Source organism: Temnothorax nylanderi, unplaced genomic scaffold (genome assembly GCF_030848795.1).
Source record: "Temnothorax nylanderi isolate EJ_2023f unplaced genomic scaffold, tnyl_v1.0 TNYL_tig0101_pilon, whole genome shotgun sequence".
Lineage (NCBI taxonomy): Eukaryota > Metazoa > Arthropoda > Insecta > Hymenoptera > Formicidae > Temnothorax > Temnothorax nylanderi.
In genome coordinates this window covers 183,786-208,710 of record NW_027249163.1, presented here as the reverse complement: position 1 = coordinate 208,710, position 24,925 = coordinate 183,786, and the positions used below count along the sequence as shown (strand labels likewise).

Sequence of the window (24,925 nt, the reverse complement as noted above, 5' to 3'; positions counted from 1 at the left end):
TCAAAAAAGAATTGCTTACAATCGTGTTAATATAGTCGAAAGGATCGAACTCTTGCTGCTCTTCGTCCGCATTTAGCGGAGGACATGGGTAGAATGCTTGCGACGGTCTAAAAAAAGATTCCGAGTTCGTTTGTTTAATTTCGTTATTTAACATTTGTGTTTAATTTTGTTATTTAACATTTTGTTGCCTTGTTATTACCCAGGGGATAATAATGAACAGGATAGAACAATCGGTCATGACGACGTCAAAGTGACGTTGAAGTGGAGTTAATTTTAACTTTTAAGTGATAATTAAATAAAGTCATGACGACGTCATCATGATGTCATTGTGAGTTTTATGTTCTACCTGGATAATCCTATTCACCCGTTTTAAAATAATTTTAATATAATATTAGAAAACTCTTGAGTTGTCTATTGGCTTCTAAATCCGCATCTAATTATTATTTTTTATTTTTTTATTCGAAAATTCTTCTATTGTACATCCAAATGGATTGGATCTCTTTTACTCGAAATTTTAGTGTGTGCTTCTCTACTTTCTGCTACCTCTGGAATCAAGGCGGAACATTCCGCGCAAATGTACCTGTGCGGCCGATTCCGGCGGTTTTCCTTTAATTTCGCCATTAGTCTTGTGAACTCCTCCCATTCTTTATCCACTTCTTCCTCGCTACCTTCCGGATGGTGTAGAGTCTCCTCTAGAAGTTCCTTCTTCGCGGTTTGACTCGCCATTTTTGCGCTGTCCGCTCGATCGCGTCGATTTTCACGGATTATGCACCCACGCGCGTACGGTCGTTCGATATTTCCTCGTGATGCATTAACGCTTTACAACCTTCTCCCTCTTCCGTGCATGTTAAATATGCACGTTCCCCATATCCCTGTTCCCCAGAGAGTATTTCTGCGACAAACCGATCTCCTCGCGATACATCGAAATCGTAAAGTTCCGCCGTGTTTTTTTTCTTCTTCGTGTGAAACAGTCGCGGCAAAACCGAAACTGATTTGGAGCCTTTTTCTCTTCCGCGAGCTAGGGAGACGGGGAAATCGATGGGGCGCACCGTGACACTGACACCGAACACACGCAGGGAGGAGGAACGTTGAACGTTCGAGAATCGCGAGCGAGAACTCGTCGCACACGAAGCCAGTGAGTCACACTGACAGCGAGACGAGAGAGCCGACCATGCAATTCTCAGATAGAAGGCCCTATAGCCTGGTCCAATTTACGGACTCATTAGGCCGCACTGACAGCCGTCGACGTCGCACACGTACATACGACATACACGCGCGATTTTCCCCCCACACTCGGTCAAATTGCCCATTGTCAACGGACACCTCGCGTACGTCGCAGTGCTGGAAGAAATCGCCACCCCCCCCCTTGTCAAACTCGACATTTTAATTCAATTCGAGTATATTTTAATTCAATTCGGGAGTGCAATAATACACACAATTTTGCCGGTGAAAACAAACGTGTCGTTCTACATTTGTTTATACGTTAATCAAGGCGACCGTTTTAAAAGTTATATTATTTAAAAGGATGCCACGCTGATAATTGCTAATCAATTCCAATCCTATAGTCAGTTATTGATTCGCCTCGTAGAGAGAAAGGGAGAGTTAAAAGATAAATTTGCGTGTAATTATATGTATGACATGAGAAATTTTTTTTGCTAAATTTACTGCGGGTAAAAGAAATTTATAAAAATTATGCGTTACGCGTTGCCGCGAATGCAGCTGATCCTATCAAAGTATCATCGCGAGAGGAATCTTATTGGCGGCATTTCTAGTAGCGACTGTACGAAAGCCGTATACGGCAATTGGCTACTTCCCTCGACGAGGGCTCGTAGGAAGCTGCCTTCAAAGTCATGAGTTATCATTGACCAAAATTACCACGTAATTTGATGGATAGTCGTCTTAACCAGCGCCGGCTGGTCAACTCCGATCAGTCCGATCGATGACATCTTCGATATATCTCGACATTACTTATAAATAATGGTTTTCTAATTCCCTGATATATTAAACGTTACATATATTTGAGCATCAGTTCCGCCAATGTCCGTCCGCAACTTTATAGTATATCGACGAAATAATTGGAAATGATCACAGCTCGCGATTGATTCATAAGAAACAAATGTAAAATTTATCGTTTCGCGACCGATATTGAGTTAATCTCGTATCGTCCGAAATATGATCGATATAACACGAATATTAAAGACGAGATATCGTTACGTACCTCCTCGCACGGTGGCCGAATGTCGAGTGATTTCCGAAAGCAAGGTGCAGATAATTAAACAAGAGCGGTAATCTGGCCGCTCGCGCGCAAAGCAAGATCTTTAACTGTTGACCGATCAGGCTGTAAAAGTCGTTTGTTTGCTTCGTCGCCTTATTTCTACATCGGACATCGCGATGCAAAGAGATAATGCCGTGCGCTCAAAAGCCCCGCCAAGCGCGCAAATTTGCGCCAGCAAATTAACGTCGCGCGATAATGTACCTATTATAACTTCCGATACGCTTCTTTCGTCACAGCTTAACAAGACTTACAAAATGTTTTACCGTGCACCGTGCTTATGCTTAAGCGTGACAAGAAATTTGACAATTGCCATGCGAGATCGTGAGAAGTAGAAGCGGAAGAAAATAAGCGGCGATTTATTGATATCGTTAAACATTACCTGCGTAAAAAGTAACTAATCCATTTAAATAATTCGGACGGACGGCGAGTATCGTTTATGTATCCTAGTTATCCGAAAGCAAGAAGTACAAAGACTAGACTCGTAAAAATACAAAATAAGCCCATATATACATGATTTTTAGCGACGCATGAAAGTCGATCCAGCAATTAAGTACTTTTGTACGTCATTAAGTCGAAAGACGTCAGACGGTGTCGGTTCAATCTTCTGCGATTACGCGAAAATATAGAATTTCGTCGAGTTTTGCATATCCGTGATCGTACTAATGGATTTATCTGTACACAGCGCGAGAGATTCGCGTGATCTACATCAATTGCAATTGCAAAGCAGAAGTATCATTGTGAGACGATCCGCGAAGAAGTCGCGGAGATCGAGCGTGTAAGCCGCATTTTCGCTGATCGCGATCGCAGATAACGAATATCGAGCAAAGACGGGGCAATTAATCGCGGTAATTAATCGCGATGACGATCTCTGAAAAGTTGACTCAATGCAAACCCGGGATAAATTCCTTCCGAGAACGAGCTGACCTCTCAATAATCTCCGAGTGATCAACGCGCATTTTGCATTCTCGCGAAGAAACTTATTGCAAGCATCATTGTGCGACAAACGATACGTTTCATTCACATCATCCTTATGCTTCTCGCGGTATTCAAACATATTTACGTTACTTCTCGTGTAATTTCCCCACAGGCTCGCTTTCGCGCGTGGAAAGTTAATCAATCATCGCAGTATTATTGTGCATTGCAATTGAATACTTTGATTTATTATACTTGCTGTATTATACTTGCGGTTGCAGTAGATTGCAAAAAACGCGGATTTGAATACGAATCGCATGTTTTTCATTAAATCGCAACGTATTCTAGTGTGCGCAATTTTCTCACCGAGCAATAAAATCTTTATCTTCAGATTAAAAAGCACATTTCTGATCATAAAAGCACAAATAAAAGATATAGAGTATTTATTATGTACACTAAAGAGATATATCAGTGTGCGCTTTATTCGACAAACATTAAAAGCGACCGCACGGGCTGATGTCGTACGTTAAGACCGTCATGGGAATGCAAGTCCCAGAACGCCACGGATGTCCCATGGGTTCCATGACCCCCTGACAGTGTGTTAGATCGCAGTGAATTAGTTAATGCGAGTCACATGGAGCGGCGATGAATTATTGTGCCCGCAATGCGTCAACACTGCAGACGACTGCATTTTGGATAGGATCGTTTGTCCAATTATTGAATCTTCCTTCCTGTTTAGCTGCGACGGAGAAATGAGTCATAATACACATACCGTCGGCTCAGCAATCCCTTTCACATTTTTTCTTCCTCCAACAGATTGCAGACGCATGTGATTTGCAAATTTTGTCATAGGATGCAATACCAAAATAATTATTAAACGCGATGCGATAATTGATTTAAATTCTGATGATTAATGACATGAGTACAGATTATTTACACGCTAATTATTTAGAAAATTAAATATTATAATACACTGTTAAATTCCTAGTGTCAAATTATACTCAATTTGAGTCATTTTTAACTATTCCTATAGGTCGCCACTGCTTTTACTTAATGTAAAGTTAATTTAACTAGAATAATGTTAATTTAGCTAAACCAATGGAGTTAAAATAGTACTGTTTTGTGATAAAATAACAATTTCGACACAGTTAAAAATAACAAAATATTATTTAACTCAAGGTATTGGTTTAAATTTCATCCTCTAATATCTAACAGTGTACATATATATAAATCCTAGAAAAGTCTTAATAATTCTTGCAAATGTTTTTGCAAAATGTTCGCGTAGATTTATTCTGTCAAAGAATTATATCTAATTGTAAGATATATCGATGAAGAAATATAGGTATACCTTGATTATTGAGCGTTCTCCGAACGGAGATTCGACTAAAGAGATAAGTCTAATTAACGTCGACTGTGATGCCATTAACCGGCGTTTTAATGACTCATGTATAGTTCTCTCTTAGCAAGTTGTGTTTTATACCAATCCGTCGATCGTCTGTCTGAGTCAGAGGATAAGTTATGCAAATTTTTAGAAACAAGTTTGAGTTCTATCTTCAACTTTATCATTAATAGTGATAACACATAAACGATTTCGCGCAACAACATATTTTTCATTTAAGTCTTTAATTGCTCCTACCCCTTGGATCGTGCGACGAGCCGCGTTATCGCGTAAAAAAATAAGATGGGACCAACGTGTCGTTCTTGTCTGCTCGATAATGCGGCGACAAACAAAGCGTGCCGATAACTTCTGAACCTCCCGTGAATCTACTGATTTCGTCGGGCTGAAAAATATGCGGAGTCGGATCGGTCGTTTATCTCGCAAGAGGCGGAATATGGGTGAGTACATTCATTTTAAAAATTAATGCAAATTAAAAAAATTAACGTAAATTTTTCAAGAAAGAAAAATTCCGTCGTGTAATATAACAATAGGTTTAAATGAAACAATTATAAGAAAACAATAGACTTTTAAGATTCACGCTTGTCGACAATCAATTAGCGCATGCGACGCGACGCTTCCAAAAGACTTCCGTAAAATCATCTTTCTTAAGACTGATTCTTTTCTTCGTGCACAATCGCTTACGTAGATTTCCTTTTCGAAATAAAGTCAATGGTGATAATTGCGGCCGACCTTCGCCGCTCTAGAAGCTCTAATTCCATTACACACGGCGCGGGCACTTTAGTTTACAACGTTATTACAGAAGTATTCGCAATTATTTAATATACTAATCGAAATATTATGTAATCACAAAAGATTTTTATGAATAAGTAAATATGGCAAATGACAAAGATATAAAGATGATATAAAATTTCACATTTTAATCATACAAGATTTTTAGAAATAACCATACGCGAGGGAGATAATTGTAACTCAATTCATTTAATATGTAAGAGGCTATAAAACGTCACATAAATTTCTAAATTTATCGACACATTGACCGAGAGAACGCAATATTGCGATTGTAATTCACATCTCGAACACGGCATACATTCGCGCGAGGTAATCTTTTCGATCATTCAACGGGATAGAATACCAATTTTGTCAATGAGCTCTTAAAGAGAAATCTTTGTAACGAACGCGGCGAGAAAACCAGTTTCATTGCTGTTTAGAAGAGACCTGTAACAAAAGTCTTTCGACAAAAAATTACTATAGAACAGACCATCCTTAAAACCGGATTTCACGAAGCAAACTAATTTTTTGCCCTGTTTGTTTCACCAACTAGCTTTCGATTCTGAGAAATTAACAGCGAACATTAGCATTTATAATCTTGGCCTCTTTTGACTGATAACGCAAACTCAAGTCAGACGCCGTGTCTATGCGACACAGTCGCCTGATAACCCTGTTTACTGCTTTCGAGTGAAAAAGCAAATACGAACAGCAAAATACGAAAAGAGTTTCTTCAAATAAATCTTTTAAGTTCTAAAACTGACTAATTATATATAGGGATATATTGATTTTACACGAATATTGGTAAAGAAAAAATTTACATGTAGCTTAATTTTTATATACAATATTATTAAAAGATATATATTTGCATATATAATATATATTGTATACACACATTAAAATATACGCTATAAACATAAAACTGCCATCAATATAATTTTTATTTTTATAAAAAACAATACGTTCGTGTTTTGTATCAATTTATTTATTTATGCGCACAAAATCTCTTTAAAAAAAGTCACGTGCAATGTGCAGGTGAAAAAAAGTGTAATTAATATGTAATACTTATAAAACAATGATGTTGAATGTTTGCGTGTTTTGCGATGTATTTGTTCCCGATAATCTACCGAGTTCCACATTATCGATGACACCCACTCGCAAAGACGTAATAACCGTAATCGAGAACGAGCGGGCAAGTCCAAGGCCGTCATCATCATCGACCGGCGATCAAACCGTAGCGCTGGTTATGTCATCGTAACGAACATCGTGCCCGCTCAAATCATCGAATTGCATACGTGAACTGATTTGCCTCGGCATAAACATTATCCATACAACTCTGAGATTGATATAATCGGCTTTTATAAGTCTTACGTCAATATAATCTCGTTAAGCTTTCAGATATTTGAGAAAGCGATCGTTCCATAAAGCTCATACATGAACATTTTCAATTGGATGCAATTCGAGTAAAAAATAAAATCTTACATAACGTTTGTAAATCAGTATCAAAATTGATGTATTTATTGTCACAATAATGAGTGCTTGGTCAACGAATATAAATCAGCGTTTAATTATTTTTCGATTTTTTTTCATACTTTATATTTAGGATTTTAAAAAATCGGTAAACGATAAAACATAAAAAAAATCAGATAATTTGTGGAACTCTTCGTTGATAAGCAAAAAATTAAGTGGATTTAGGAACGAGTTTCATCGGTCGAACGCTCATGTGTTTAGCGAATTCTTCCGAAGCCTCTAGTTGGTTCGGATGATACGTGATTCCGCCATCCATGTCGACCTTCTTCATGTGCTGCCTTTCGGGATCGCCGGCGATCAGGACCGGCTTCTCGCCGGAGGAGGGCAGACTTCGCAGCTGTTTGAGCAAAGTCGTCAATCTGTCTTTCGATCCGGGCGCGAAGGCCTCCGGGTTAATGGCCATGAAGCATTGCCCGAGATCGGCGACCTTATCTCCGGTCTTCCAGGCCCGTATATTCGGTCCGAAATGACTTCCGGTTAGGATACCGCAGAGTATCTCGACCATCAGGCCCAGACCGTAGCCCTTGTACCCGGAATTGTGCTCCGCGCCACCGAGAGGCATCAATAAAGAAGCTTTGAAAGCCTCCTCGGCATCGCGAGTCACTTTTCCGTCAGATCCGAGCGCCCAGCCCTCGGGGATATTCTCGCCCTTCCGGATGGCCAGCTCAATCTTGCCCAGAGCGACGGCGGTGGTTGCCATGTCGAGAACGAACCCGTCGCCATCGCAGGCGGCCATGCCCACGGACAAGGGATTCGTCCCCAGGCCGGACTTCATGCTGCGCGTCGGCGCCATCAACGGGCTCGTGTTGGTGCAGGTGAAACCGACCAGGTCTTGCTCCATCGCCATCATTGTGTAGTAACCGCATATGCCGTAGTGATTGGAGCCGCGCGCCGCCACCATGCCGATCCCGAATTTCTTGGCCTTCTCCATGGCGAGCTCCATACAATATTTGCCGACCACTTGACCTAACCCGTTCTTCCCGTCTACGAGAGCTATCGCCTGAAAGTCGTGACGCAAAAGATCTCCTAGATGTAACTGCTAAGTCTACAGTTCTTAAAGATTCTGGCAAGTCTGGTGGAACTTGGAGTCCTAGCTTTGTTTTCGCTGTGTTTTGTAATCTTTTCTAAATTTCTTTGCTTATTAAAAATAAAATCTTTAAACGTGAACCTTTGATACCGAGATTGCGTTTATTGCGTTTGATTCGCTAAACATGCGGCACGTATCACGCTTGACGTACTCAAATAAAGTTACTTATTATGCACGTAAGCGCATGTATTTTTGACGACACCTGTAATTCTCGCGAGTAAAGATACCGCTTCGAAAAGTAATTAGAGCCGCGTTAATTAGCGCTCGCGCGTTTATTACCGATCGCCAAATTACTGGCGCGTCTATCTAATAAATTACCTAATAAATAACACGTGCTTCCGACCATGCCGGCGATTATCGCAATGCTATTCTAAAAAGTAATTACGACGGCGGTAATTAGCGCTCGCGGTTTGTTGCCGATCGTCAAATTGTCAACTACATTCGAAAAATTTCCGTTCCATTTCAACGAAGGTAACGCGAGTGAATCTGCATATAGCGATTCTGTTCCGAGTCGAGCATGTACAGCATAAAAATAAAACAGATACTCAGATACTGACACAAAACAGCTGCACGCGCAATTACAGTCGCTTAATAATTATAGCCGATCGAAAACGCGATAAAGGAAACATATGTAAGGTTCACTAGTCGGCGACAAATGTATTTGCCGGCGAAGAAAGTAAATCCTATTAATCAGGGAGACGCGTATCTTATCGGGTCATCAGTTGTTAAGATACGAAGGCCGATACAACAAGAAGAGAGGAGAGGAAGGGTGTCCCGTGTATCATTACCGTGGAATGTAAACACCATTTTTTTATGGTACATATCGTGTATGTACAGCCTCCTTAATTGGCCCGGCACTCGAAAAAGCATTTACGTCACTGGTGACATTCGTGCCGCAATCATATTGATAACGAACTATGGCTTCACGTACGCGAAAGACGGAACGATTACGAAATTTCGAAACGAGCGCGTGACGAGTGAATTATAATAGTTAAAGGTTCTCTTCTCGCGATATTCAAATTCCACCAGCAGTACCGAGAGAGAAAGAGAGAGAGAGAGAGATCCATTCGAACCTGAAAATCGGTGATGATTTGCGGCCGGGCGGCGGGATCAGTGATCCTGTTCTCGATATCCTGCACGTACATTTGCATCCGGTTCATCCCGTGGCTGAAGTGACCTCTGTAGTCCGCTGTCATCAGATGATGACCAACGACGCGCGCGTCTTCCAACGTGGTGCCGGCTTTGCGCATACACTCCTCGATGAACCTGATGACCTCGTCCTTAGGGACGACCTTCTGGTCGCGTTCCTGGCATCCGGTGGACGTCATTCTGGTGCCGGCGGTGACAGTGCGCGCGCGCGATGGCGAACTACTCGTCAAAAGTCCCAATAAACGACTGAGCGTTGCTCTACGAACGACAGTCAACATCTCGCCAGTGGTTCTCTCCGTCTCTCGACGATCGCACGACCTCGCTTTATCACTCGGTTCACCTTATCGAGGATGGGTAGAGCTAATTCACTTTATCAAATCGTACTAAATCCTGCGCGTGTATTCGTTGCCCTAGTCGCGATCTATTTACTTCACGTTATCTCTTATCGATCGTGGCGAGATACAGAGATGTGTGATTATCTTCAAATTCCTCTTCAAAAGTTCGATTTTAGTGATAATGAATTGATAAGCACAAAGCACTGGCTGTAGATGATAGAAAGACGATATGCGACTTTTGTTCCTTCTTCGACGTTCACGCAGAAATAACTCTCTTTCTTTCTCTCCTCTCCGGTTCCATGTATTTTCAAGCTTCTCTACTTCGTTTAAACTAAGCGCCAGCCTACACCAGACGAGTCACGTGCTCGGCGCTACGTTTGCCATTACGTGTCAGCGATTACAGGCTCGAGCGAATCAATGTTCTCCACTTGCAACGATTCCCTTTCACGCACAGATCGAAGTCTCTTCTGCGAAGAGACTGCGAGCGATGCCGACGTTCTCTTCCAGGAAGGAGTCGTGAGAAAGAAGATACTTGTATACTTGCTTTGTGTGTGAAATATAATGTTTGGCAGCGTGTCTGTACTGTGTTCGCTCACATTGCACCATCGACATTGGCGTTGCCTAGTCCAACATCGGCGAAACCGTAACGCCTCTGTTGGCGGGAGCTTCAAACGCCGTTATTGTTGTTAAGATAAAAGTTATCGGGAATAAAATTAATTGAAACCACCACAAAACGTCTTTTTCAGTCGTGTAATTTCAAAATTCGTTCAAACCGAATAAGTATCGATAATTTTATATTTATATGTATATTGTACAGAACTTAAAATAGATTTTTATTTTGAGATCGACAAGGAAATATTTATTGTTCTTCAGTGAACAATTAAGCAATTATTGTGTCGTATTAAGCACTCTTCATACATATGTTAGATTTGCGCAGATATCCGCGACTATTTTACAGCACGGTGTCATTACACAGTAAAAAATTTTGTGTCAATGGAAGTCCACTCTCAATTTTGTGTTAAAATAACTCATTCATCGTGTTATTTTTGACATTTAGAAATGTTATAAATGTCGATATAACATTTCTAAATGTCAAAAATAACACGATGAATGAGTTATTTTAACACAAAATTGAGAGTGGACTTCCATTGACACAAAATTTTTTACTGTGTATTGATAGATTAGAAAAAAGGATAATTTCTTTTTTGTGGATTTCTTTCGAGGATTAGAAAAATGTGAATAATAATAATAATTTATCGTTATTGCAATATATATTAAATTACATATAATATTATATATAATATAACATATTATATAACATATTAATATATGTTGCAATTATAGCAACGTAATAGGTGGTATCGAGAAGCAAACACGTGCACGTTTTGACGTTCGAACGTTGCAAATCGATTGTTGAAGCATTGCTGTCGCATCTGCGATATTCGTCTCGCGCGACCGATCGTGCATTCCTGATTCCGAAAAATTAGACCGCGCGCATGAATCGAAGCGTCGCGAACGAAATGCAAAAAGAAGTAGCGCGACGTTCGAGTTACATAAACAAAGACACGTATTCTTCTCGAGATGCATGCGAGATCGACACGGTCCACTCACGTCGATCGCGCACGCGGTCCGATTACGCGCGGATCGCCGTTTTATGCAATCGCCGCGACACCAGACGTAAGGAAGAGAACAAGTTGAACGGGGCGCGTCACGCGAAGCCGCGATCGATTCGACGCGTTCGTTTCTGCTCCTCTCAGTTTATCCGCCTGCAAACCGACTCGTAGAATCTAGCTTGAAGAAAATCCTTGAATGTGCGTACAATGTGTGTGCCAACAAAAAACGTTGCTGCGTTAAGTGACGTCGACGGGAACCGTTACACTTCGAGCGACTGTGATTTCCTCTAAATGACTAGATCGATCGCTTGACGGAATGTATCGTTTCGCGACTGCAAGAACCTTTTCCTATTCTTTCGACCTTCGGTGAAATCTTGGCTTTTCGCCGTTTCGCAAAATTGCTCGCGTATTATTATATTACTTCAGCTTTTTTGGATTTCAATCGCGATATGTCGCAATTCAAGAACAAAAAGGGAGAGAAAGGATAGCAAGCTGCAACCTTCTGCAAAATTTGTTCCAGTTTTTTTTATGTAAACGACGAGAGCTGCTCGCTTTGATTCGCAAAAGATAACAGTATGAGACGATTGCTTCAGAACTGATCCGACTTATCTCTCTAACATAAAATCTAAGGATCCTATAACAATGGAAATATTTTTGCCTTCAATAGTGGAACTATATTTTTTAAGGTTTTATTCTTTACTAAAGAAATACTAAAGAAATAAGCTATTATTCTTTAGTTCTAATATAATCTTATTTTTTAAATTATAATCTTGGATACACCAAAAAAGTATTTTGAGGAAACGTGATGTATTAATTGCGTATTCCGCAGACTGCAACGTGCGTACTCTATCGTAGGTTTAATCGACAGTTGTATTTCTACCGTGCGAAATATTTGAGCGAGATATCTTCTTAAAACGATTCTTCGGTTAATTCCGACACGACTATGCGTGAGGATGATCTCCTCTCGGACGATTCTCATCTCATTCTCGTCGCAAAACTTTCTGCGCGAATCGCGATTCCGAATGATAATCTCCTTTCACGAGACCGTTATCGTCGCAAGAGGCGATTCCAGGTCTCGTAGCTTTCATAAATGGACTGGTATTGTCCATGATATCACGTCTTTGCACGTGTAATATCATAAAACTCTATAATCATCGCGATATAAATGACTTATTATTTTTCGTTCGCACTGAATACCTATCTCGTTCACGAAAACGAGACGTTACGCAAAAATATTAATGCGCGATCTCGCAGATAATAAGTGAGCCCGCTGTTATATAATATTAGTAAATTGGAGTAAGAGGGAGTAGGTTTGTAATACCGGGTTTTTAATTGGAGATCTAATCTCGAACGGATTAGATTACTTAGCGTATCGATAGTGCGACTTCCGATAAGTGCGCATGGAGTATTATGTAATTATACATTGTGCATTGAAACATGATATTATTAAACCTAATTATTAAGTATCAATATTTATTCAATTATATTTGTCGTCACGAAGAACTTTGGTCACAGCTCGCATTTCCCGTGAGAGAACATCTTATAAGCAGCCGGTCGCATATAACACGTGCATATCTCACGTCAAAATCGAAGCGGTTTGCCGGTGATTCATATATCACGCCATACATTTGCGATATTACATCATAAATATTTAATTTCATAAGCACGGTTACGAGTTATCCAACGAACAGCAGCCATAAATCGGCTGGAGGGAAACATTCTGCGACAGCAATTCGGAAAATTGACTTCGGAAAAAATCTCATAAGCACAGTCAAAAATATGTTCCTCGGTTTTAGTTGGATCAAATTTAAAAATAGATAATTTATATGTAAACTTGCAAAGAAGAAATCATGACGCAAATTGCGTCTTTATTAATTATTAATATCGTCGAAAATATTTCGTGAATCGATACGACGTCAATTGGTGGATAAAATTATTACGAGCGAGAATAAATGTTTTGATTTGGATCACACTTAAGGATGCACGTACGGATTTATGGCGTACTTTAATCACCGATACCCTGCCTTCTCTAATAACGTTTAATCATAAACACACGTTATGATTATCGAGCTCATTCACGTGAGTTAATAAGTTATAAGTAGGTGCCGAATTTTAATCGAGTAACAACCTTTAATTGCTCAAGTGTTGATCACGTGCAGAATAACGTGACAGAGTCACGCGATTGACAGGATAGATGGGAATTGTCGTTGTCGGTCGTGAATCGAAAGAAGAATTAGAAAAATATTTATTAAAAAAGAATCGTAGAAAAGCAAACTTTATGACAGAAGATTTTTTGCAAGATTTTTTTTTACGTCTCTGCTTATTTGAAAAGACATTTTCTTTTCTTTTAATCACATCTATGGTAGCAGTTCTATCCTCGATAGAGTCTAAATAACGCAACAAATATGAACAAGAAAATAGAAAGATTATCTCAAACGCGGGATATAAAATTTCCACGCACCTAATTTTATGCGAGTACTTTGTTTCCTAAACAAGCGTACTTAATAAAATAAATTGTTTTTTACATTAGATATAGAGAACATGCTCGCAATTTAGCAGCAACACTACGAATTATATTAATAATATTTTTATTCCTAATTTACATAATAATTCAATCTTTTTTAAAGCTTTATTGCAAATTTCTTTATCATCGCAGTTCTCTCTCCATTCTTCATAACCGTTACTTTCAGTTCGTGATTCAAGATATCTGTTTCAGGGATTTCGGAATATGAGGAAATGAATGAGAATCCGCAGGTGCGTCCACGGCTGAGGTGGCGAGTTTGCGAAGAGCGTACATATGCGAAAAATTTCGCAAGTGACGTACACCGGCACGTACGTCGGATGACGAACAGCGGTTAAAGTTACGCGATTGCACGGGGTGCTCCGCATAGCGACGCGTTCGAGGCCGTGACGCATTGTCGTCTCGTTCAAAAGCACGCGGAAAGCCTGAAAATCCCGGGCAGACTTGGCAGACATTGTGACAAGTGATTTTCTCTCGCGGATCTTTTCTCTAGCGACTCGTTACAAAATAGAGAACATTGCAGAACAGAAATAGAGAGCGGCATTAGAATCCGCGACCCCTTTTCGTACAGCTGGATAAACTTCGCAGTCTCAGATTCAATTTAATTTTATTTAATTGATTTAGATTGTGTCGCGAAAATATTTTTGTTATCGCGTTCCAATTTTATCGCTGCGGGTTGATATTTTTATGTGTACACACAAGGTAAATAAACACGTGCTGTAGATAATTCACATTTAATCATAATATATATTGATTAATTATATTTATATTAGTAATATATATTACTACAAAAAAATTCGATTTAACGATAAAAGTTTATGCAAAAATGTAATTCAACGAAAGATAAAGATCACGAGTTTTGGAGTAATCGGTAAATTAAAGAATGTCGATGTGCGCAATTTTGCGAATGATACAGGAACATGCTATTCTGTAGCATGAGTAGATAAAGTTATGAGAATTCACTGATAAAGGATATGTGATATGCATTCGCTGTGAAACCACATCCGCGGTAGTATCAAGTTGATCGGAAATGCTGTCATTTCAGCTTTCTAGACATTACCGATTTCTCGCAAAGTTATTACTTGCTGCATTTGCTAATGTATTTATATTATGTATAGCATCGCAAAAAAATGCGTAATACTATAAATATTAATGTAAAAATTCATGCATGTACTCAAATATAAAAAGTGTAAATGCGAATAAATTAAGATTAATTTATTTATATAATATATTAATTCATCCTAAGGACGTTAAAATCTTAAAAACTTGCGAACGATAATTGTTTATAGGAAAATGAAGCATTATGTATATTTTATTATACTTATTTATGACTCGATCGCGGAAAAGCAATAAATCTCTTTTTATTTATTGTAATTGGCGGATTCGTTACGCACGTCAGTGGGACTTTTTATTGCAATAATCGTATGCGTTTCTATTGAGTCGTGCATTTCCGCCGCTGCGACTGCGACGTGCGACTCGGCGATCAATCGCATCGTAAGAAAGCGCGAGGATGCACGCGAGAAAGTCAAGCACGTGCTATTGACATACAGGATCGTCCAAAATATATTTTACCGATTTTGCGAATGCATCTACGAGTGAAACACGAAAGAATCGAATCATGCTGTAAATAAATTTAAGATCTGCTACTCGAAAAATTCTGTCTTTATATACTCGAACACGAAATAAGAATGTCAAGAAAAAAGATATATTGATATGTGCAAGCTCAGGGAGCACCAATATATTGGTCGAGGTATTAGAAAAAATATTGATATAAATCGTGAAAGAATATTCTAATCTCTAAAGTAGAAACATTTCAAGTAGAATAGTTCAATAGTTGATAGCTGTTTCGTATATAATTATAAATTTTCCAGAAATTATGAAAACATGTATACTAGAATTACGCTCGATATACGACTATAAACATCAAAAAATTTTATTTAAACATTATAAACTTATAAACTTTCTATAATTCTGGCTGCAAATTTGATATACATATAAATGATTACAAATATTTCTTTATCGCGCAACTCATACTTAAGTGAAACATCATATTGCATAAACAGAGAAGTTTTCGAGAGCAGTTTTGAGTCGCTCAGTAGGAGATTCGCAATACAAGAAGACTATTTGCGACTACTAGCGGTACTTCGGCCAAAAATAGACAAAGATATAGGTTTTCAACCCTTGCAGCGCGTCGTCTTTGGCAAGATGATGATTACCAATCCCTCTTCCCCGTCTCTTCTCTCCCAATAATAAAAATATTGCAACAACATATTTCGAGTCCGTTCAGACACAATAAGGATAGGCTAGGCTTTGTCAAGAGAGCTAAGATCGTTTCAATTCGCGGCCGGAAGTTTATCTGTCAGAAAGGCATCCTGACGACAAGTCGAGTCGCAATTTCTTTGTCTCGACTATTGATTTCTTATCGACATTTATTTCTCTCGGCGATGATTCGTAAGTCGTAAAAACGCGAACTTTGTTGCGGTCGATAATAATAATTTACGAGCGTCCAAAGATAGGCGAAACGAATGTTAATGGCCGCGTTAAAAAGTGCGAGTTTCCACTCGCGACAACCGGGAGAGACTGTGTCCAAGATTTATTTTGTTTTTCTTACGCATTGGCATATTAAAAGGGAGAAAATTGAAGACGAGAAAAAAAGAGGTAAGAAATGCATCTTAAAAAGAAGAGAAACAATATTCAGTACTCGTGACTGTGTTTTAATAATTGTTTAATTCTCTTATTTTTAAAACGTATGCGAAACGTTCAGAATAAATGTTTATCTTCGATATTTTTATGCGATCCGCAGATCGCGTAAGACTTCTCGTGATATTAACATGTAATTAATGATACTAAGCGCTTTTGCATAAAAAGCTGAGCTTCGTAGCATTTCTTAGAGATTATAATAGTGTTATAAAAGTTGGTATTTTTGTAACATAATTATTTGCGACGTAAACAGGCTGATTGAGCGAATCACGTAAATTATGATTTTTATCTAAATATTATGAAACAAACATTGTTTGTGTCTAGGCAAGACAATGAGGAAACAAAGAGATTCAGGTTTTCTTGAAAGTAATTTCGTAATTCTTCCTAAGTGTTGTCTCTCGTCTGCGCATGAATTTAAATTACCAATATCTCATAATTTAGACCCGTTACAATGCGCAGAGGCTTGATAAATCACATCCGTCATTCCCAGAAAGAAATTTGCCTCCAATTTACTGAATCACAAGCCGACAATGTAATTTATACTTTATGTAATAAAATTATGCAATGTTTATCGGATCTTCTCCTTCGTATAATCAAGTTATCTATAAAATTAATCGCACATACACAAATTTTATATATCGATATTGATAACTTTAAAATCAACTACTCCGATATATGCTATCAAGTCATTTTCTCTCTTTCAAGCAACTCGTTTCTTTAAATCTTCGCTATCTTTCCACAAGCTCTCTACTATTTTTTTCAAAAAATTTCATCAAAGATAATAAAATAAAACCTCGGTGATTTTCGTGACTGATTATCGAACTAAAATCGCACATTAATAATTTATCATTAATATTAACTTATAATAATCTTGTGTGAAACAATTCGCAATAATCATGAAATTAAAACGGGATACTCACCAAAGTATTCTGATATCCCAGTCCATACTCCTCGTTCTCCCTTCGACTGGAAGATGCCATTTTGACTTCTTATCTCGCGCGACAAGAACGACTAATTCGATAAATTTTTTAATCGCCGCGGAAAGCCGTTTCCAAGGAAAGGCGGCGAGGTAGAAGAGAAGGATAATCGGGAGAAGAATGAAAAATGAGTACGGGAAGGAGAATTGCAAATAAGTCTGGCGTTCTTTTCCGAAAAACCGCACCTCTAAAGGGTGGAAATTCAAAGAAGATGAAGAAAGCTTGGTCCACGATTGGTCGACCGTCAAAGACACTGGATCTTCTTCTTCTTCTTCCTCGTTCTTTTCCCTCGCAACGACGGCAATTCATCGATAACACTCCTCACCTCAAACGCACGATGATCAACGTCATCGGCTGACGTCGCTCAGTGTCTTTTCCTCGATAATTTCGGAGCTCCGATTTTTAGCGCGGAGCTTCACGTGAACGCCGTGATTTGTCGATAAGTCGATGACGCACGACGAAACGTGCGAGAATCGAAAGGTCAACGCGAAAAAAATTTTTCCTGTCAAAATAAATCTTTGGCGTATTAAAAGGTGTTATCCTTTAATATGAGAATAATCATCGATTATTGCTCGAATTATAATTCGTATTGCGGAATAAAAAATTAAGAACCAATCGCTGCAACTCGCTTATATGTATCTTCACTTCGATAGCTTATGATCGATACCGTTAACTTGGCGAGTTACTCCAAATTTATCGCGCTGATAAGACCGCAGAAATGACTTTGTCACTTGTGAATATTATGTCACGGGCTACTAAAATCCATGAGCACTTACTCGCGCGGATATTTTTGAATGCAATCGCGCAACGAAGAGCCGAATCGGATTCGAATCTCGTGCACGCGCGATTTAAATCGCGGAGAGGACGCGCTTTCGAAGGAAACGCGCGAAAAGCGCTACATCGATCACGTGGACGTCGTCGGTAGCTAAAGATAAAGAAAGACTGAAAATATCGTCCAGTCACTGTGTAAACACCGGCTTGTGCAGCGGGATCGGCTAGCGAATGCGACAAGAAGGTGTTCGAATCCCACGATCGGACTTGCGCCTCTCGATCGGCCCGAAACGTTATCGTCTTCGCAACGCACGAGGCTTTCGAGCTAATAAATATTGACGCCGACGTTTTGCGAGCCAAATATGCTCGTCACGATAGTGGCACGCGAATAACGCAACTAGCGAGCGCTATCGTTCCGTCGGTAGAGCCCCAATCGACTCCGCGCAGCGGATCGAGGATCCTCGTACTTTACTTCCGAAGTGCCTCGCGAAATTCTGCATAAGTAGACGAAGATCTCGAAGTGTGGACACTTTCAAACAGATGTGAGTCCGTGAGTCGCACTAAGCTGTCCAAGGAACCGGCACTCAGGGAGACGCTTTACTTGAACGACTTCGTAGCTTCCGAATATTCTTTGAAATTTGATCGACCGAAAGGGAGAAAACGCGCGGGAGGTTTCGAGTCGCTCGTACGTGGAGACGACAGTGTCACCCGATTCCGTGTACGCGGTCCACCTCGCGAAGTGCGAGACTTTTCAGTCAAGGATCGTCGATCGTCGCGGCTACGGCGCGAAATCGCTCGTGACGGCGACGAGCGCGCGCTTCGCGAGCGCCTCTGACTGCCCGGCTGGACGGTCGTGAGCCGACTGATAGGTGTATGAATGAAGCGGCCGAGATTTCAGTCACTCTCTGCGTTTGTAAGAAATTCAAAATCCTACATCGGCGACGGCGGCGGCAGTGGGTGTCACTACTTCTCGTGATCGATTCCTCGGATTCGCGTGGCACTCGCTGACGTAAAATCGTGTATAACAGGTCGCCGCCGCGCTCTCGCACGCTTTCGGAGTAAAATTTCGCTGAGACGCGATTTCGCTGTTTACGGGGGAACGCGGAGAACACGTGGGGATATCGCGGATTGCGCAACTTTTATTCTATCGTCGAATCATCGCGCGAGGAAAGAAATTTTATTGCATCGATTTAAAATTGATACGACTCGATTTTACCTATCAATATTCTTACGTCTTCTCTCATTAGAAATGATAATTTACAAAAAAATTAATTCTGCGATAAGCACCACGCGAATCGTGTCGATTCGTCGCGTCACCGCAGCTGCCGATAAAATCATAGCTCTTTGGTCATAGTTCCCGAGAATCCCAAGATAGTAAATCATAAGTGTAACGGCTTCATATTGTCAAATGTTTCTTCGATCGACACGACGATGTCAACGAAAATCTCAAGCGTGCTGCGCGATAATAAGACTAAGCATCGTTCGTACCGATTTTATAGCAGGAAAACGAGAGAGGATTGACATTTCCCCATGGATGCCTGATTCGGCGAAAGACTTGACATTATTAAACGTGATGCGATAATTTTCAACGTATCTAATCAGGCTGTGGGCGACGACCTTTTCCTTTCCCACATGTCGTCATCGCTTTACTCGTACGCGACTTACGACCATGTTATTACATGCGAAATTAGATCGCTCGACCTTGACCGTCGCGAATTCGCCGAACGATTCGCGAACGTGTGTCGATCGACGGGAGGACGGTACTAATTGGCCATCAAAGAGACATGTTAATTTCACCTTCCACCAGACGTTTTCGATCGCACGAGATTGTCGACGACACTTTCGAGCTTGAACCGTGATAGGACGATCGAAGAGATAAATAACGAGAACGTATCAATGTCTGATAACAATCGATCACTGCTTCCTTTGTTACGAAGTAATATTTTTTATTGTCAGATTATTTCTGTATCGAATTATTTCTATGACGATCGCAATACATAAATCTACATGAAATATTGAGCTATTCGAACTAATGACACTTGAAATTAATTAATTATTTATATTAAGATATGAAACTTCTTGTTAACAGTACGATATCGCAGAAAACAAAAATAATCTAATTTTTCTTATTTTAACGTGACAGCGAATATGTTATTGTCACATATTGTGTAGAATATGTGACGAGTTTTGCATAATTTATACCGCGATAGCAAAAATAATCGAGCGCTTCTTCATATTCATGCAAACTGTGTTACTCTGCGATCCATTCGTTAAAGGTTTTCCTCGTTGTTCTATACGTAATACGTTCTATATACGCGCGCTTATCGGGCACCTGCATCGTGTAATTCTTCTTTCTTTACTTTACGATGCAATTAACGGCGCTGCATTCGATTAAACGAACCTCCCTCCGCGGAGGACGACCCTGAATTTTCGACTTTAACGGCGCAGAAATCGCTCATCGGCGAACATGTACGGGCGACTTTCGATCAAATGAAATCGACGTTGGTTCGAGCCGCGAAGCGGAAGAGCGTCGGGGGTATAAATATTTATGAGCGACCGACATTTTCTAAGCGTGCAATCGATGTATAGAATCCGAAGGGGCATCCGCGCGTGGATGCAGTAAAAATACGCGGTTTGCGGATCACCGTCTTTTAGCGCAGCGCCCGTTTTTACGACGCCGAGAAATGAGGAGTGACTCATACAATATTCCTAACGACTCCAATACAATTTGACGTGGCGTTGCCGGTGAAGGAAATTATGTCAATTGCGTATTACGCAGGGTGTAATTACTTTACAAAAAAAAAAATTGCAATTTCGCTCGGTCTACTTTCAATTACGGTGTAATTACACGTGATGGAACGGAGACGGTGGGAGATTGGAGGAGAATCGAGATATTAACAGACTCGGTCGGAAAGAGTGTACAAACATTATATATTATGTAAAATTTATAATAAGCATTGCTGTAACAAGATTAACATCGTAAGAATACCCCAGTGTTCATTTTGCTTCTTTAAAAAAATGGAAGGCCACCCGTATTAATACTGGTTGTTAGTCTAATAATCGTGTGCACTTCGACAATACAATAAGTCTCAAAAAATATGTTCTCTTTGTTCCCCAATTTTTTTTTGTACGGACGACATTACAGATAAACATGTAATTCCACATTCATGCTTCATCCTAGCTCTTTGCAGTCCCCCTTGTACGTACTTCACCAAATATATATATATATATAACTTATCCTAAGTGAGAGGATGGTTGATCGGTATGACACCGTGTCTTGCCTTTGGTATCAACGCTATCATTTTGGAGAATTGGAGTTGTCCGAAGACGAACTTGGCACAACCGAAGCTATCACAAAGATAAACAAAAAAGAAACAAGTGTAACTAATGCCAGAGGGGATCAGTGGCGCGTAACGCCAGATTCGCAGGTCTGCGTCGCCTACTCACCAATAATGATGATCAAGATAATGACACATATGATGCCGAGGATGAGCATCATTTTGAGATTCTTCCACCAGTACTTTCGCTTCAGCTTGCCGGCGTGCTGTTCGAACTGCGTCGCGCCCTGCTGTAAAGCGTCCGCGCGATTCTCCAGCTCTGACAGCTTCTGATCTCGCTCCAGCACCTTCTCCACGTTAACCTTCATTATGCCCACGACCTCGTCCACGGTGGCCTGGGTTTGCTGTAGCTTCTTGCTGGCACCCGCTTGCTGCGCGTTCTGCGGTCCGCCCCCCATTTCTCCTCCTGCGCCGCCACCTTCCATAATTCTGAAATGACACAAGGACTCCGTCCGACTAACCTGTCATACAATCACGACCCCTCCGCGAACGTTTTTGTCGATTTACGACCACCATGCGTGCGACTTTAGGATTGCGTGGAATAACATAATATGAAGAACGTGAGTCCCTTTAAAATAGATTCAAGAGAAATCAACAGAGTGACAGGTACACGCCCATAACCTCAAAGTCACGCATATGTTTCTGAAACGAGGTCTAATTGTTCGTCAACCTACAGAACGTTCATCGCTTCGTCTTGTTAATAAATAAGCAGGGTCTAGGTGTGGGCAAAAATGAAAATGAAAAAGAAATACGATTGTAAAAGATGACAAAATGACGAAAGTGTAATCGCCAGTGCTACATCCGGACCGACAATATTACAGTAATCTCGATCTCGATATCGTGGAATATCGTACAATTGCCTTGTTATTTACTCACCTATAAAAATATCAAAATGCGCGAAACGAATCGAAGCTAACTTTTAATAAATCTGCGAGACGCGATGATATCTCGCGAGTTACTTGTGACGATGGGTCACCAGTCAGGCAGTCACCAGTTTACGACAACAGTGAATGACACAAGTCGAAGATGGCGATAATCATGACGTGAATAACGTCACGGATATTATAACAACGTGTTCACCAAAAGAAAGATGGCAAAAATGCATGGTCAATAATTCGATCGAGGATCGCTTTTCTCGATTTTCACGCGAATAATAGAATTTATTAATTAACTAGAAAATCTCGCTGGCCGCTGTAATTAATGACAATTTGTCAAAATAATGCTTGCCCGCGCCATCTAAAGGCGGCGATTAGATTTACCTTGCCGGTAAAAACGATAGTCCACTAAACTCAAAACGGGATACAGCGGCAACATCATATGTTGCGATAATTAATGTAAAATGTAATGGTACGATAATTAACGTGAGAATATACGAGCGTAAATGGAATAATTAAATCACATTTATTGTACTTATCACAAATTGATTGAATTGAATTAATTACAGTGGTACGACAGAGATGATCGATCATTGCTAAAAAAAATTGATATGAATATTTAATGCACGCTCGCTATTCTCATATTTCAAAAAACTGTAACATATATGTTTAAAATATACATTATAAATGTATATTTTAAGCGTGCTCTTTAGACTACTCTGTAACATAACATGTATTTTACATTTTAAATACATTTTAAAATATTTTCTCCTTATAAAAAGGTGAATTCAGATCGAGCGGACAATTGGAACGAATACGAATTAACAGCACCGAGCCGTTCAAAGCAAGTCGTTTATTCGTGTTCGTTTACGCTTGTTCGTTCGGTCTAGATCCATCATGCACGCACACAAACGAAAGGGTTGAAAGGATATTGCACAAAAAAGCTTCTTGAACATTATTGATAACGTCAAATCGAATTGCAGTTGGATTCTGCATTGAAAGTCTGCTTGATCGCAATTATGATGACATTTCAAGCGTCCATTTTGATCGAAAAGCAAAGTTAATGATAATAACATAGCTTTATCGTAGTTTGAGACATTTTGCAAGATTGACATACACATGCAAGAGCAAAAAAGAAATATATGTGTAACAGACAAGGCGTTTTAATCATAGTCCTACTATGAAACTTGATCGCCGTAAAATAACATGGAAGAAATAAAATAGCAAAAGACAGAAGTAAGAAGAGAAAGATATAAGCATGATTTTATTATGAAGACCGTATGATAAATTATGAGAAATAAAGCATGATAAATCGAGCGGCTGATCGGGATGAGGAGATCGAGAAGGAGTAGGATATAACATTTGGCGGCAATAAATTAAAATATTTAATAGCGATATTAAGAGAACGGGCAGTTCGGAATTTTATAGGATAGCGAATGTCTGGAATAAACGTCTGAAATGGAACTCGGTCGAGCTCGCGATCTCGAAAAGAGCAACGCCTGAGGAACGTGTCGCAATGACGACGTGAGCGGACGTCTTTCGATGAAGAAACCGGAAGCTTTCATCTCGCGAAACGCAACGACCACTTACCGCTAGAAGTTGCCATAATCGGGCGTACGAGCAATAACGCAGAAGCATCTTCGACACTACGCCGTCGACGCCGTCGACGCCGTCGTTCACCGTGACACCGACGTGACTCGCGACGAATATCGCGACGATGGCATAAATAAAACATCTTGCGGATGCCCGATGCGCGTATTCACACCGCGTCGTTGCAGGAGCGTACGCGGGGACACGAGGATCCTCTCGAAAGCGAGGTGCGATCAAATCGCGTTCTTCCAGACTAACGCAAACGAAATTTAAATATCACTGCTGTCCGCGATAGATTCATCAGATGCACAAAACATTCACGCGCAAAATGTATAGAGTTGATTAAAATTCCATTGTACACCAGTATCAATCTGCATGACCTAGTGCACTCGAGCACACGTTAGGTTGTAGGGAAAGCACATTATTTTTATAGGTTTATCCAACGATGCACTGTAATCGAAATTGACTCTCGAATTAGAATCATTAACACGTGGACGTGCTGCGAGGTATTTAAATCAATTTTACCGTGTAGAAGAGCAAGAATCATCGTGATAATTATTCCACACGCTGATTGTTCTACGCGAGACGCGATTGCTTCAAGTAACCCTCGTATATAGAAAGCGAAAACAAGATGACAGGATTAAGCAGACGAGTTTCTATTCACATTTTACGTGCGTCTCGCGTAGAACAATTTTAAATCGTTTATCCACGTATAAGACGAAGTCGGAGGAACGCGCGTGGCACCTTATGCTCGCGGAAACGCTCCTGGCGGCCGCGTAGGGTGTGTTCGCGCATGAGGGTTGCGAGGTGACATCGCGACCATTTATCGACCAAAGTCAGGCCGCACGTGCGCAATCGGCAGGGTTGGCGTGTCGTCCATCGACCCTGCAGCCTCGAGAGATCGACTCTCGGCCTGACCGCCGTGCTTTCGAAAGTGCGTACCCCGCGTATCGCCGTTACCACGGGTCTTCCTCGCGGAAAATCGGCCGATCGCGCGTTCGAAGGTGCTCCCGCGAGCGGTCGCGACCTGGGAGCGCGAGCGGAACACGATCGCGACGAACGCGAGGGGGAAAATCAAAGTTCGAGGG

General features: G+C 40.4%; 3 protein-coding genes and 1 long non-coding RNA gene across 8 annotated transcripts in view; 1 reads left to right on the top strand and 3 right to left on the bottom strand.

Moving 5' to 3' along the window:
* Window positions 1-19,166, bottom strand: part of Clc-a (chloride channel protein 2) — a 32,695-nt gene extending 13,529 nt beyond the window's left edge. The window contains exons 1-2 of one of the 4 annotated variants that reach the window (XM_071711637.1): window positions 18,502-19,166; window positions 17,207-17,765 (exon numbers count right to left, since the gene is read on the bottom strand). In XM_071711637.1, coding sequence (XP_071567738.1) covers window positions 17,207-17,266 — 60 coding nt within the window. In that variant the 5' untranslated portion in view covers window positions 17,267-17,765; window positions 18,502-19,166. Of the gene's footprint in view, window positions 1-19; window positions 108-580; window positions 1,352-17,206; window positions 17,766-18,501 lie in introns of those variants that run through there. The other 3 variants (XM_071711638.1, XM_071711633.1, XM_071711636.1) reach the window with 3 other exon arrangements.
* LOC139775564 (uncharacterized) lies at window positions 4,671-14,804 on the top strand. Its single transcript, XR_011718862.1, has 2 exons — window positions 4,671-5,023; window positions 13,782-14,804. It is a non-coding gene; the product is annotated as an uncharacterized lncRNA (long non-coding RNA).
* Window positions 6,180-10,063, bottom strand: LOC139775563 (uncharacterized oxidoreductase YjmC). Its single transcript, XM_071711632.1, has 2 exons — window positions 9,042-10,063; window positions 6,180-7,881 (listed from the first exon to the last, which is right to left on the bottom strand). The coding sequence occupies exons 1-2, from the start codon at window positions 9,393-9,395 to the stop codon at window positions 7,033-7,035; spliced, it is 1,203 nt and encodes a 400-aa protein (XP_071567733.1). The 5' UTR covers window positions 9,396-10,063; the 3' UTR covers window positions 6,180-7,032.
* A 1,780-nt stretch (window positions 19,167-20,946) lies between the features above and the next one.
* Syb (Vesicle-associated membrane protein synaptobrevin) lies at window positions 20,947-23,987 on the bottom strand. 2 transcript variants are annotated; one of them, XM_071711651.1, is made up of 3 exons: window positions 23,838-23,987; window positions 21,482-21,801; window positions 20,947-21,382 (listed from the first exon to the last, which is right to left on the bottom strand). In XM_071711651.1, the coding sequence occupies exons 2-3, from the start codon at window positions 21,795-21,797 to the stop codon at window positions 21,333-21,335; spliced, it is 366 nt and encodes a 121-aa protein (XP_071567752.1). In that variant the 5' UTR covers window positions 21,798-21,801; window positions 23,838-23,987; the 3' UTR covers window positions 20,947-21,332. The 2 variants fall into 2 exon arrangements, with proteins under 2 accessions (XP_071567752.1, XP_071567751.1); XM_071711650.1 differs by lacking the exon at window positions 23,838-23,987 and adding an exon at window positions 22,249-22,408.
* Window positions 23,988-24,925: the final 938 nt, after the last annotated feature.